General features: G+C 37.3%; 2 protein-coding genes across 2 annotated transcripts; both read right to left on the bottom strand.

The window, feature by feature from the left end:
• Positions 1-313: 313 nt before the first annotated feature.
• Positions 314-3988, bottom strand: LOC113121232 (protein FAM89A). Its single transcript, XM_026291521.1, has 2 exons — positions 3559-3988; positions 314-2214 (listed from the first exon to the last, which is right to left on the bottom strand). Exons 1-2 carry the CDS (start codon positions 3808-3810, stop codon positions 1939-1941), a joined length of 528 nt encoding a protein of 175 aa, XP_026147306.1. The 5' UTR covers positions 3811-3988; the 3' UTR covers positions 314-1938.
• A 2432-nt stretch (positions 3989-6420) lies between these two features.
• sprtn (SprT-like N-terminal domain) lies at positions 6421-11865 on the bottom strand. The gene is made up of 5 exons (XM_026291520.1): positions 11292-11865; positions 10997-11096; positions 9879-10007; positions 9236-9527; positions 6421-8858 (listed from the first exon to the last, which is right to left on the bottom strand). Exons 1-5 carry the CDS (start codon positions 11582-11584, stop codon positions 7783-7785), a joined length of 1890 nt encoding a protein of 629 aa, XP_026147305.1. The 5' UTR covers positions 11585-11865; the 3' UTR covers positions 6421-7782.
• Positions 11866-12561: the final 696 nt, after the last annotated feature.

Genomic DNA, 12561 nt, shown 5'->3' with positions numbered 1-12561 from the left:
AAAAATTATATCCCACAATGCATCATTGGATGAAGCTAAAGTATTATCAACTGCATTCATTATTTGACGGGACTAAGAGCTTTTTATACAAAATTGCATTTAAAATGAAGAATAAACAACTGGAATTAAGGTAAAAATGTAATGTGACAACAGTCTCAAACGCTTATTCTGAAAAGCCACATTTTTCTCCACTTATTATTATTTTTTGAATAAATAAAGGTGTTTATTTCATAATTATGCTGATGTTTATATTGAATGTAGAATCTGAACACTAAAATTCTAAAGTGACATTAAAACGCATAAAAACCACATGGACCATACATTATTGCATTTATTTTATATCGCTAACACACACAATAGAACATACAAAAGGATCATTCCTGTATCAATGATCAGTTCAAACCTCACATATGCAATGTTTTGCATTTAAATACATTTTAAAAAAATGGAAAAGCATTCAAAAACAAAAACACAAACGCCATCTAACCAGATCTTCGTACGCAGAACCGCAGCAACTGCAGAAATCACTTCACAACCAACCACGGAGAGCAAACAGGCCAGAAACCACTTTTACTGACTTCTATGCAAATTACAAAACAAACCGAGTGGGAATTTCCAAGCAGGATCACAGCAATAAATCACTGCAGGGTAGAAGATAATGAGACGGTGGTGAGCAGACATTTACATTCTGTTAATGAGAGGGACTGAAATGGATGCATGAAGATGCTGGATGTAGATATGAAACTGTATGATAGCAGAGATGGCAGAAACACCTGGATTCAAAGCCAAGGTGCGTCAAGGCACGATGTGTAAAGTCCAGTGCTGATTTTACTCAAAGCACCTAAAGCCTTGCTGGTTACATAAACATTTTTCATACATCAGAATGTTTAATATATAGTAAGAGTGTGTTCAAATTGAATCAGGATTTGTGTAAATGCTGGCTATTAATAATAGCTACTTGTTTGTGTCTGCTGGTGTGACAAAAAAAAAAAGATCTCAGAGCTCAAACACATTAGAGGTAGAAGACATTATCTCTCGGCTAACATTAGTGTTCTTGTAGAGGTAAAATGCTTACATTTTGGCATGCTATGATATGCACACACTGAATCTTTGTGGTGTATTTAATGGGCATTGTATTTGCCAAAACAAAGTTTATTATCTCACATTATGAATACAGGTGACCTTATGCAAGTCATTTGAGCAAAAAAAAAAAAAAAAAAAAAAAGACAGGATGACACTCCCATGATATGCACAGAGAGGAAGTTCAAGCACAACGGAAGACTGAATCCAAGCAGCAATGATGAGGAAATAAATAAAACATCTACAATACACCATCTATGATAGGTTTACACAAGGTGAGAAGGAAATACTATTGAAATGTTCTGGAGCTGGTTATCAATTTACTATATGTTCCTAAGGAGTTACACAATACATAATGCAAAGAGCAAACTGGGACATTGCGTTTTGTTTTGGTGATGCTGTCACAAGATCTTTGTGCTGGTTAGACCCTGGATTACAGTTCAGCAAAGAATACATAGCATTTCCAGCATGTTCAGAATTCATATTTTCGATAAAAAAACAAATCCCCGTCTTCTGCAAGCACCCAGCGAGCGACTGCTCAACAAGAAATAAGACTTTTCGATATTCAGAGGGGTGAAGCATCAAACTAAAGTCTAGAAATCCATCAATACAAGTTTAACATGATTTACTGTAAACCTTATTATGAAATGATATGCTTCGCCCCTTATTAAAAAGATCCTATAAAACTTCCAATGGTGATTAAATCAGAAGAAAAATAATACTATATATAATATCATACAATAAATAATAATTCTCAGTTATATGTCCTGTAGAAAGAGTCTGCTGTAAAACTAAACAATGCCAGCAAACTAAATAATGGCACAGCTTGTATTTATTACAGAATAAAAGTCAAGTGTTTTAGATTGTGATATGGAACGAGTCATGTATCCAGCCTTCTTTGGTTGTCCCGTTTTTAGGAGAGGTGTCATTTCCATCGGGCGTCTCGGCTGGCGTCATACCGGATTCAGTATAATATTCCTCATCTTCGTCGAAATAACCGTTCTCCATCCCGTAGGGTCCATCCGCGCTGGACACAGCGGAGAGGTCCTGGCAGCTGCCCTTGTACTCCTGGATGGACTCGTGAAGGGACCAGAGCTGACAGAGCAGGGACATGTCCTGCTGCCGCAGACCAACCTGTGCAAACAAACTCGAATGAGTGCTTACGGAAACATCAGAGGGACAACACATTCCACACTAGAGCAAAGTGACTTTTACTTTGAAATAGATCTGTGGCTTTTACTCACATAATGCATATTCTGTGTTTGCATTCCAAACCTTATGTTCTTCAGGTTGAGCTTTGTTCTGTTATTGTAATGATTTGACCCTTTCCCAGTGATGGTTCAAGTGTTACAGCAAAACAGACCCAAACCGAACCGGTTGTTTTTAAATTAGGGACGTAGGAACCCTGCATTTTTGTGCATTTAGAACATTTAAATTAAATACAAATTTGGGCAACACTAGTCCTGAATATATGAACCAAACCAAACACTCATTTCGAACATTTTTGTGGATCACGGTCACATTCAAATAACTTGAAGGGATCATTTGTGGCCATCGCAGGCAAGTTTTGATTGTGTGAACTGAACACTGGAATCGAAAATACAAAGCGAACATTTTTGTTCTTCACTCGCACAATCGAACATTTGAATCGAACACGGTTGGGAATCACAGAAGTGCTCAAAATGTTATATATATAATTATTATAAAAAAAAGAATGAAGATCGATTTCACTTTCAAAACATTTATATAGAAAATACATACAATTTGCAGAATTTGTTCATTACAGTCAAGACTGATCAAAAATGACAAACCGAACATTCTCCGATTGGCGGACTAAGAGAATGTTAAAGCATTCAAATTAAACATTTAGAATAGCGGCCACGTTCCAAAAATCCCAAGTGAAAATTTCTGGTCACCACACACTAGTTTTCTACAGTATAATCGAACATTTTGGGTCTTCATAAGTGCGTTCAAAACATCTGATTTAGACATTGAGCACCACCCACATTTTTGTTCATCACTGGAACATTCTAATCGAACAATACTGTTGGGAATCAAAAGGAAACTAACAAACAAATTAATTAATGAATTAATTGGGCATGACAAGCCCACCAGAGCATAATAATCGAAAACATTGTTGGGAATCACATGAGTGTTCTAACATTCAAATCGAACATTTTCCAGGATAACGGTCACCCTTCGAATCATTCGAAGAGAATATTTTTGGCCGTTTCAGACGAGTTGCGAACATTCGAATCGATTAATCTGGGCTTCACATGCGCCTTCGATTCTTGTTCCTTCCGAACTGTCGAATCGATTCGCGTTAAACAAAAAATCTATTCGTGACTACGCTTTCTAAGAATGTTGACTGGGAAGAAAGGTAATTCGTCTTTAAAACCCATTCACTGACAAGTAATTAAATGAACGCCTGCAGTCAGAGAACAGCTGTTGCTTACTATTCTGTAACGTTACCCTTACCATCTCTTTTCTGAGCAAAGCAAGGGCGGCATCCAGGTTTGCTGGTTTATTGGCCAGCACACTGTCCGTGTTATTCCTTCCTCGGCTCAAGTCGTCCTGAATCATGGTCTTCTTCACGTACATCCTCTCCATCTCTCTCCACGAGCCGCCGCTGGAGTTGAGCAGTCCGCTCAGGCTCTTGGGCAGCGGCGGAAGACCCTCGATACAGGCCAGCACACCGCCCGCTGCTCCATTCCCGACCTTACCATTCATACTAACATCCACAGATAACACGCTCTGCTCACAGACGAGTGGACAGTAACAGCATGTGATAATTTTCTTAAAGACCTTTACACCCTGACGTCGAAAAACCCATGTAACGGCCACCGCAGCGAACAACACTATAATCTGAAGCTGGAACTCAACTCGCACTTCCTGTCGATTTAAAGAGACCCAGGACAGACTGGGCGTGGCCACCAGTGACGGACAGCGAGGGCATTGAATATTCATGAGAATTAAGTTCTGAATTAATATTTTCTTCAGATCAAAGCGCAGCCAGAGGAGCTATTGTCTGGTAACCTACATTTTCATAAAATGTATGACATTATTGGGTCTTGCTACTGACCTTTTTGAAAAACAAAAACAGTAGTATTAAGGAAAAGATAAATTATAACAAAAATTATCAACGTAATAAATATAAAATAGTACAAACGAGTTAATTATATATATATATATATATATATATATATATATATATATATATATATATATAGATTTCGCAATGTGTTCTAAATTTGATTTGTTTTTTTTTATGAAATTAATATTATTTGTTACTGATCTGTTTGGGGGAAAAAATAACAAACAATAAATAGATCATTTTCAGAATCATGTACATCACATGTATATTTGGTTTTGAAAAAAACAAACAAACAGTTACTTTAGAAAAATAAAACAAAGTAAAATAACACAAAACGCAAAAAAATGAGAAAAACTATAATAAATTATAACAAGAAAAATAAATATATAAAAGATGAATGAATAAAGATAAATTAAATAAAAATACATTTTGCAATAAAACATATTCACTTTAATCAGGTGCTAAAAACGTACTTTTATAAATACAAATGTGTTGCATCTGTTGTTATATTGTAATTTAGCGTTGGTGTTTTGATTACTGAGTTAAATCCAGACCACGCTCTTCTAATGGCAGCTCAGACCTTGGCTTGTGGAGCACATGGGCAGGAAATAGTCCGATGTATTGACTCAGGATGAGGTCAGGGCCGGAATCCTGACACGGAACAAAGGTGTCAGCAGCGGACAGATGGTGAGCACGAGCAGCCACGGATCCGCCCTTCTGACACACACACACACACACACACACAGCTGCAGCTGGACACAAAGCACTGGCATGAGGCCAGTACAAAGACAGCATGTGCGAGCACACACACACAAAGACAAAGCTGCTAAACTTCTCGGTCTCCTTTAACAACAAACAACTACATACAATGAACACATGAACATATGAAATGCAGTCTGACTGAAGCGGTTATCTGTGTTGGATACTCTTGAGAACAGTGCAGTAAGATAAAGATCTGACCACGTTCTGTCATGATAATATAGATCCAAACAATTCACTTTTTACTGGCTCTTGTGTCATTTTTGTGTCAACACAAGACACACATTATGATGAATGACTACCATATTCTGCTTGGGTAAATTAAGTAAAACCCATTTACCATGTTTTCATGCTGTAAAATGGATCAAATATTAAATAATTTTCACAGTTTTCAATCATTGTCCAGGAAGTAAAATAACTTTTGGTGTGAAAATAACAGTATAGACATATATGTGCAATATTTGTGTGGTTTGTGTCACTCTTAAAACCTTCAGCCCTCTTTGATAAAATGACACAAATACACATTTCCGAAGAAGAAATAAACACCATTAGTCAGTCAGTGCTTAATCTTTAAAAACTTGAGCTCTTGTTTCACTCTTGTTCATTTATTTACTCAATAAAATCAAATTTATCTTGACCACAGCACATATAAGGAGCCGTTCACACAGTATGATTTTTTCTATTCCACCATTGTATTTTCCGATTGTTTTTCTATGTAAACACATGAACGTGTTATACTCAAGTCTCTCGCAGCATTGTGTGCATAAAAGAGATCAAAGGGTAAAGGTTAAAGTATTTAAACTTGAAAAATTAACATCCTTTTTCCAGTTTATTACTATTGCACTTCACTTTCTTAATGTTTTATGTAAACGCGCTTTTACTATTGTTGTCCTGTCTGTTTGCAGCATTTTAAAATTATGGTAGTCAAGTTAAAATTAACTTAACTTCACCTCGAAACAATTCAAAGTGAAAATTTTCGGGCATTACAAACTATTTGCGGACATTTGAATCAAACCATTTGTTCAAAAAAGACATGTTCAAAATTTCCTTCCGAACTTCCGAACCTGTGCTTTGACTTTTGCTCTTGCATCTTTCGCGGTGTCTTAAGCACAACACAGCATTTAAAAAAAATAAAAAATAGTGCTCAAGTTATAATAAGTTCTACCTTTTAACATCATGCCTTTCTTGAGATAAATCATTCAAAGTGAAAGTTTTTGGCAGACTAGTTGCAAACATTCTAAATCAAACACTTTTGGCATTACGGTTATTTTCAAAACGTTCTAATAAATTTGACCATTTTTTTTTTTCTAACACATGTTGTGTGAATGGCCCTAATTTTACTTGATTCTGTAAAAATACTTTCTTGGAAATTACAAACAAGCATATTCATTTTTTAAATATTACCAGAATTACCATATGTAAAACTCAAAAAAAGACTTAAGTTTTCACCAACTATAATGTTTCAAAAAGATAAAAAGATACTGAAATACACAATCGAACATTTATTTCAACAAAGTTAATAACTACAAAAGCCTATAGGCAACATGACTCAAAAATAAATCAGGCACAATTTTGAATTTTAAAAACAAGATAGAAGATCCTATGTAAGCTGTTTCCACCTCTAAACAAAAAATAAAACAAGTGAATTGTCTTTTTATCTCTAAATTCTGACTTTATAACTTGCAATTGCGTTAATTGTGAGATATAAACTTGCAATTCTGAGAACAAAAAAAAGTCTGAATTGTAAGATAAAAAGTCACGGTTACCTTTATTTTTTATTCATTGGCGGAAACAGGCTTCCGTACAATCCACTTAACAAAATCAACATACAAACATTTATAACCTTAATAAACTTCTTTACATAGTATCAATATAAAACCATTTTAAAACAAAAAGTCTGCACCTAAATTAAACAACAATAAATTGTGCAAAGTTTCACTCCCAACAGAGAATGATGCATTAACTAACAGCAAGGTTTGCTTGAGAACCTGTAGTGCATGTTAAAACGACATGCATACATTACAAATGACATCAGCAATGCCTGCAGCATGCCAAAGACTAAACAAATCAATGCGACCTGCCTCTTTTTGCATAAATCAATGTTATGCGCAAAGGCCTATAAGTGAACCACGCTAAAAGTAACATCTTCGTGATCTGCAAGTAACCCGAGTGGCGTGAACTCGTCTCGTTTCCTTCAAAAGTGGGTCGTTGCTTTTGAAACAACAATACTCCTGACTTAATATATCCTGAATATTATTACATCAAAAGGTTTTAACCTGCACACCCAATATTCACTTCTGGGTGGGGCTCATTTTTGAATGTGCGCATTCCTCTAGGGCACAAAGTAGATGGCTGGCACAAGCTCCGCCCCCAATCATGGCCAACCTGCCAGAGCTGTTATTGATGACACAGAGATGAAAGCGACCTTGTAAAGCCTGATCTGGCAGAAAACTAAGCACATCTAAAATCCCACAGCGGACAGCCAACGCATGCGAAATTCAGTACTGCTGATTCGACATGAACCGCGGACATCAACCCACACAGTGAGTGACACCGCTTTAAACCACTCACTTAATTTCAACTAAGCTGTCAATCACGAACAACATTCTTCCCATGATGCAAAAATGAGGTAGAATAAGTCAATATGAGAAAATATGAAGCACTTTGTAGACTTAAATGACTTACAAATTTATTTTAAGAACTGTCGCTTATTGCATTGGAATTAAAATATCTCAGTACAATGACATAACATAATATTTAATATTTCTATTTCAAGCTATACCTGAGCAATGGAATATCACAGTTAAGCGCTTTATTAAAGCCCTTTGGCCTGTACTTCCTCTCAGAGATCATGACAGACAGGAATCCAGATGTTCATTAATTGTGGACTCTGGGACTTTGACGTGGCAGACGGGGCAGTGGACGGTGATCGGGATCGCAGGATTGTTAGCGTGCTGATCCCTGACTAGCAGAACCGCGTCTTCCACCTCCTCTCTCTGCTGCACTGTGGACGTGGAGGACTTGCCATTTGTCTGCTGGAAGTCATCAAAGATATGTTCAGATTTATGGTCATCCCATGATCTCTTCTTGGCTCCTGAAGACGTAGTCCCTGATGTCCGGGGGCTGCCGATGCTTCTAGGGCTCGGAAAGTTGGATTCAGGCTTTTCAGAGCCCCCGAAGTGCTTGGAACCGGACCCTGAAGTAACCGAGGCATGTGAACTTTGAGGATTGCCCGTGTTTCGGAATTCTGAGCTTGAAGCATCTGATCCTAGTTTGTGGTTACTTCCGAAGAGCTTCGAAAAGTAACCTGGTGTTCCAGTTGGATGCTTTTGGGGGCTTCCAAAAGATTTTGACTGGGAATCTTGGAATTTCGAAGTCTGAGCACTGCTACCGAAATATTTGGAGAGATGTGACTCTGGCTTTGGCACTGTGGCACTGTATGAGTGATGGTTATTGGTCAAGCTAGTTTGCCCGTCTAAAGCACTAGACGAAGACGGTCCATTGCATTTAGCATGGTTTGCTGTCGAGGCATCTGCGGCAGACTTGGAGGAACCAGCAGCACTGACTGCTCTCTCTGGTGATTTTAGGACTATGGCCTGGAAGAGATCTCGTACCGACCTCTGCTTGCCTTTTAAGTCATTGCCTTTGGAAATTCTCACAGGCGAGCCGTTGACGTTGACGAAGGCATTAGTGTTACTAACAGACTTCCTGCGGGGAACATTCGATGCACCTGAGCTGAGTCTTTTGAACGAGTTTGACTCGCCGGGCTGCAGTCTTGGAAGGAGCGGGGAGTCAGGAGGAGAGGCGAGAGGTTCGGCTTGTGCTTTAGGAGGACTCTGACTCTGCTTGTTCGTGGAAGTCCCTCCAAGAACAAACCCTCTCCCACTGAATGGAATGATATTTCTGATGTCTTGTGAGCCAGAGCCTGCAATACAATACATAACGATATAGTTCAGTCATTTGAAGCTAAAGTTTGATTTCTAGAATAGCGTACAACGTACAATGTTTTGTTTGATTGATCAACTCCATATTGCAACACTGGCTCAACCAATGGAATTAGTTTGGGGTGGGATCAATTGGTTTGACCAAAGGCAGAGAGCTTTTCTGTTCTTTAAACCTTAAAGTGTGTTCATGGTGTTAAGGTACGGATGCATGTTGCATGTTCAGACATTCATAAAATATTCTGGGGCCAATGAAAATATTGTGAAACTTATCTAGAAAGCTGGCAGTGGTTGATAACGTTTTTAAGAACACTGGTGTGAAAAGAGATAATACATAATGTGGGAATATCGACTGGATCACCTGTTGTACTGCTCGGAGGCTTTGTATTCTTGGAGGTCTCACCGGAAGGATTCTTGTCTTTATTTTTATTACTTTTGCCTGTTTTCCCATAATTCTCTGGCTCTTTGATTTTGGTGTATGTTCCACCGCAGGTCCTCTGGTGTTCAGCCCACCAGGGGTCTCTGGCCGAGGGAGGTCTGTTCATCGCACGCTTTACATATCCAAAGAACGGTCTGCGGTTCTGACAGGGTCCATTACAGCGCCACCAGTGCTGTCTGTACACGTCCACCTCATCGTGAAAGGAGTGATATATCTGTGATCACAGAAATTGGTGTCATTAATATTTTCGAGGTTAGACTCCAACCACTCATAAAGTCAAGACGTTTCCAGATCCAAAAATTTGAGAATACCATCATAGCACATCTGTAAGCTAAGCTTTTAAAAACTAATGGTCAGGTTTAATATTTCAACAATTCATAACATTCTTTCGGTATGGAGGTAAAGGTTAGGATCATGGGTTTTCGGTGGTGCTTCAACAAATTATTAGTATTTTTTTAAGCACCATTTGTGTTTGCTTTTGGGATATGATAGAGCATTTGGACCCTGGAAATGGTGACGTCAAGCTGGATATGGTTTAATACTGAATATCGGATCCGCTTCTTACAGTGATGTTGGTGCCACTTGCTTGGTTGATTCTGTTCATGTGTTTGCAGAACTCTGGACCATGGCCATCTCGATCTCTGTTGTTTTGAGTCACAAAGAGAAGAGCGTGGATCATCTCATGAAGAAGAGTCTGTGGAAAGAAACCGTAACATTAAAATCAAGCTGCAGCTGATCAAGAAATACATTTAAGGCACATACCACAACACGATAAAAGTAAATGAGAATTTTAAATTTCCTCACCTAAAACAGAAAGAAAAAGATGCTAAAGAAATGGACCAAGTTATATAATTTACAATAGGGTGTAGTGTTGTGTCAACAGTGTTGAATTGTGCACAGTATGACCAAAACATGTAGTCTGACATATGAAATAATATCCTGAAAAATCCAGTTTATTGAACCTTAAAAAATTCACGCAGCCAAAAACGGTTGCAAATGTTTGATGTTTTGTATCATATTTGATACATCAGACTTTTATGGTCTATATAATTGTATATAGTGAAAAAAAAACACTTCAAGTTTATTCAGAAGCCAAAACTGGGCAAAAATATGTGCAAAAGTTAATTATATATGAAAATCCAATAGCTTGTAATTTAAATCAATAACTTTTTATTACAGTACAGCAGAATATTTACATGAAACGCATATAGGTCTACTGTAAATATAATATGTCACTCGATATCTCCCAATAATATGTCTTAGTAAGATTATAATCAAATTCTTAGTTTTATAATCAAAGCTCAGTCACTTTTAAAGTGGGAGCAAAACCTAAAACAAACAATACAAAGATAACTGAAACAAAATAGTTCCTCATTTTAAAATAAATTTTTTATCTTAAAAAAAAATAAAAAATATTTGAACATTAGTAAACCTAAGCTACATTAAACAATCATCTTGAAACATTCAATGTTATTCCAAAATGTTATTCTAACATTTTATAAATCAGTAAGACAAAATTAAACCTAATTTACAGTAAATATTACTAGCAATATAAGTTATTGTCATGTTTATGTCATAAAAATATTTTAATATCTATTGGATTATTATTTTTTTTTTACTACACTAAAATATGTATAGAATTAAAGGATTAAACGGGGATGTTTTGATTCTGTTTGAACAAACCTGTACGAGATCTCTGCGGGGTCTGAGCTTCAGGAGAGGTTCACTGAGTCGAATTGAACACAAGCCTCCTCTTCCCTCATAAGAGCAGACTCCAGCACATCTGAGGAGTCCAACAGCACAGTCATCCACAAATATTAGGCTTTTTTTAAAGCACATTTTACCAATTCTTACCAAAACCACAGCAATCTTTTAATAAATACTATTCATTTGGTATGTAATAATTGATAAGTGATATATAATTCCAGATGAAAAGACACGTGTTCAGTGTGGATCTGGTGAGATGTGTGGCTCTTACAGGGTCATCCGGGGACTCCACCTGACCTCCACACCGCTGAGTTTGCCCCAGAAGAACTGGTCGTTGAACTGCAGGAACATGGCTCTCACGTCCGGACTGGGGTCCAGCGTCTCCCACGACTCGTCCACGACGGACAGCGGTCTCTCTGGACCGGGCTGAGAGCAGGACATCACATCCAGAAGACCAGAGTCAATTTTCCGCTTCTTACTGGACGGAGATTCTTCATCAAGCGCGGTCTCCTGATCAAACTGCTCTTGTAAACGAAGAGCCAGTAAAAAGTCTTCGTCCTCCATCTTCAGTCTGTTTTAGCGAGAGCAGATCAACACCATCAATCAACACAAAAAAACTCCTCACGAAACCGTTAATCGCTACCAACGACACTCTCGCCGAATATATCGAAGGGTTTAGTGTGGATTCTGGTCTAATCGCGGGTTTTCATGACTGTGATGATGAAGTTTAACGTCTCGGATTTTTGAAAGAAAACTGTCAGTGTAATTCAACTAGAGACCTATGAGAGGCAAACTGCTGGCCAATCGTGAAGTCACACAATGTTGGGAAATGGGAATGATGGGAAATACATTTTTAAGCTTAATTGTTATAATGGTACGTTATATGTATGAACAGAGCAACATTGGAGACGTGTTGATGTTACAATATATATATATATATAAAAAACAGATTAAAATAACGCTACAAAAATAACAACCACTTGAACGCGTTTCTCTCTCTTGGAGACGTAAAATGGTGACCAATAAAAATAGTTGCACGGAGTTGCTAGAGCCACACAAACCACAAACCACGACAAATCGTATAATTATTTGCTATTTGTCAATTATTTATCATTTGATATTTAATATTTATTAATTACTGGAATGAATATTGGATACTTCTGCAACTCTGAACATTTAATTTGGTCTTTCTGTGTTCTACTCAGATGGGCATAATGACATATTTAATAAAATAAAGAAAACTAACTTTTATTGTATTTATAAAATGTGGCCTTTGAGCACAAAACCAGTCAGAATTAGCAATGTTAAATTTGTAGCAATAGCCAACAATACATAGTTTGGGTCAATTTTTTTTTCATGCCAAAAATTATTAGAATATTAAGTCAAGATCATGTCCCATGAAGATATTTTGTACATTTCCTACCGAAAATATATCAAAACGTAATTTTTGACTCGTATTATGCATTGCTAAAGACTTCATTTGGACAACTTTAAAGGCTTTTCTTTTTTTTTTTGCACCCTCAGATTCAAGATTTTCTCGA

This window comes from Carassius auratus, chromosome 20 (assembly GCF_003368295.1).
Source record: "Carassius auratus strain Wakin chromosome 20, ASM336829v1, whole genome shotgun sequence".
Taxonomy (NCBI): domain Eukaryota; kingdom Metazoa; phylum Chordata; class Actinopteri; order Cypriniformes; family Cyprinidae; genus Carassius; species Carassius auratus.
The sequence above is the reverse complement of the archived record's forward strand: the minus strand, read 5'-3'. Positions and strand labels throughout refer to the sequence as shown.

Bases quoted from the DNA above. Each gene is read 5' to 3' on its own strand.
- LOC113121232 (XM_026291521.1), bottom strand. From the start codon at position 3,810: ATGAATGGTAAGGTCGGGAATGGAGCAGCGGGCGGTGTGCTGGCCTGT. The intron at 2,215-3,558 runs GTAAGGGTAACG...TTGTTTGCACAG, and splicing joins CTTTGCTCAGAAAAGAGATG to GTTGGTCTGCGGCAGCAGGA.
- sprtn (XM_026291520.1), bottom strand. From the start codon at position 11,584: ATGGAGGACGAAGACTTTTTACTGGCTCTTCGTTTACAAGAGCAGTTT. The intron at 11,097-11,291 runs GTAAGAGCCACA...TGGACTCCTCAG, and splicing joins TGGAGTCCCCGGATGACCCT to ATGTGCTGGAGTCTGCTCTT. The intron at 9,528-9,878 runs GTAAGAAGCGGA...CTGTGATCACAG, and splicing joins CAAGTGGCACCAACATCACT to ATATATCACTCCTTTCACGA.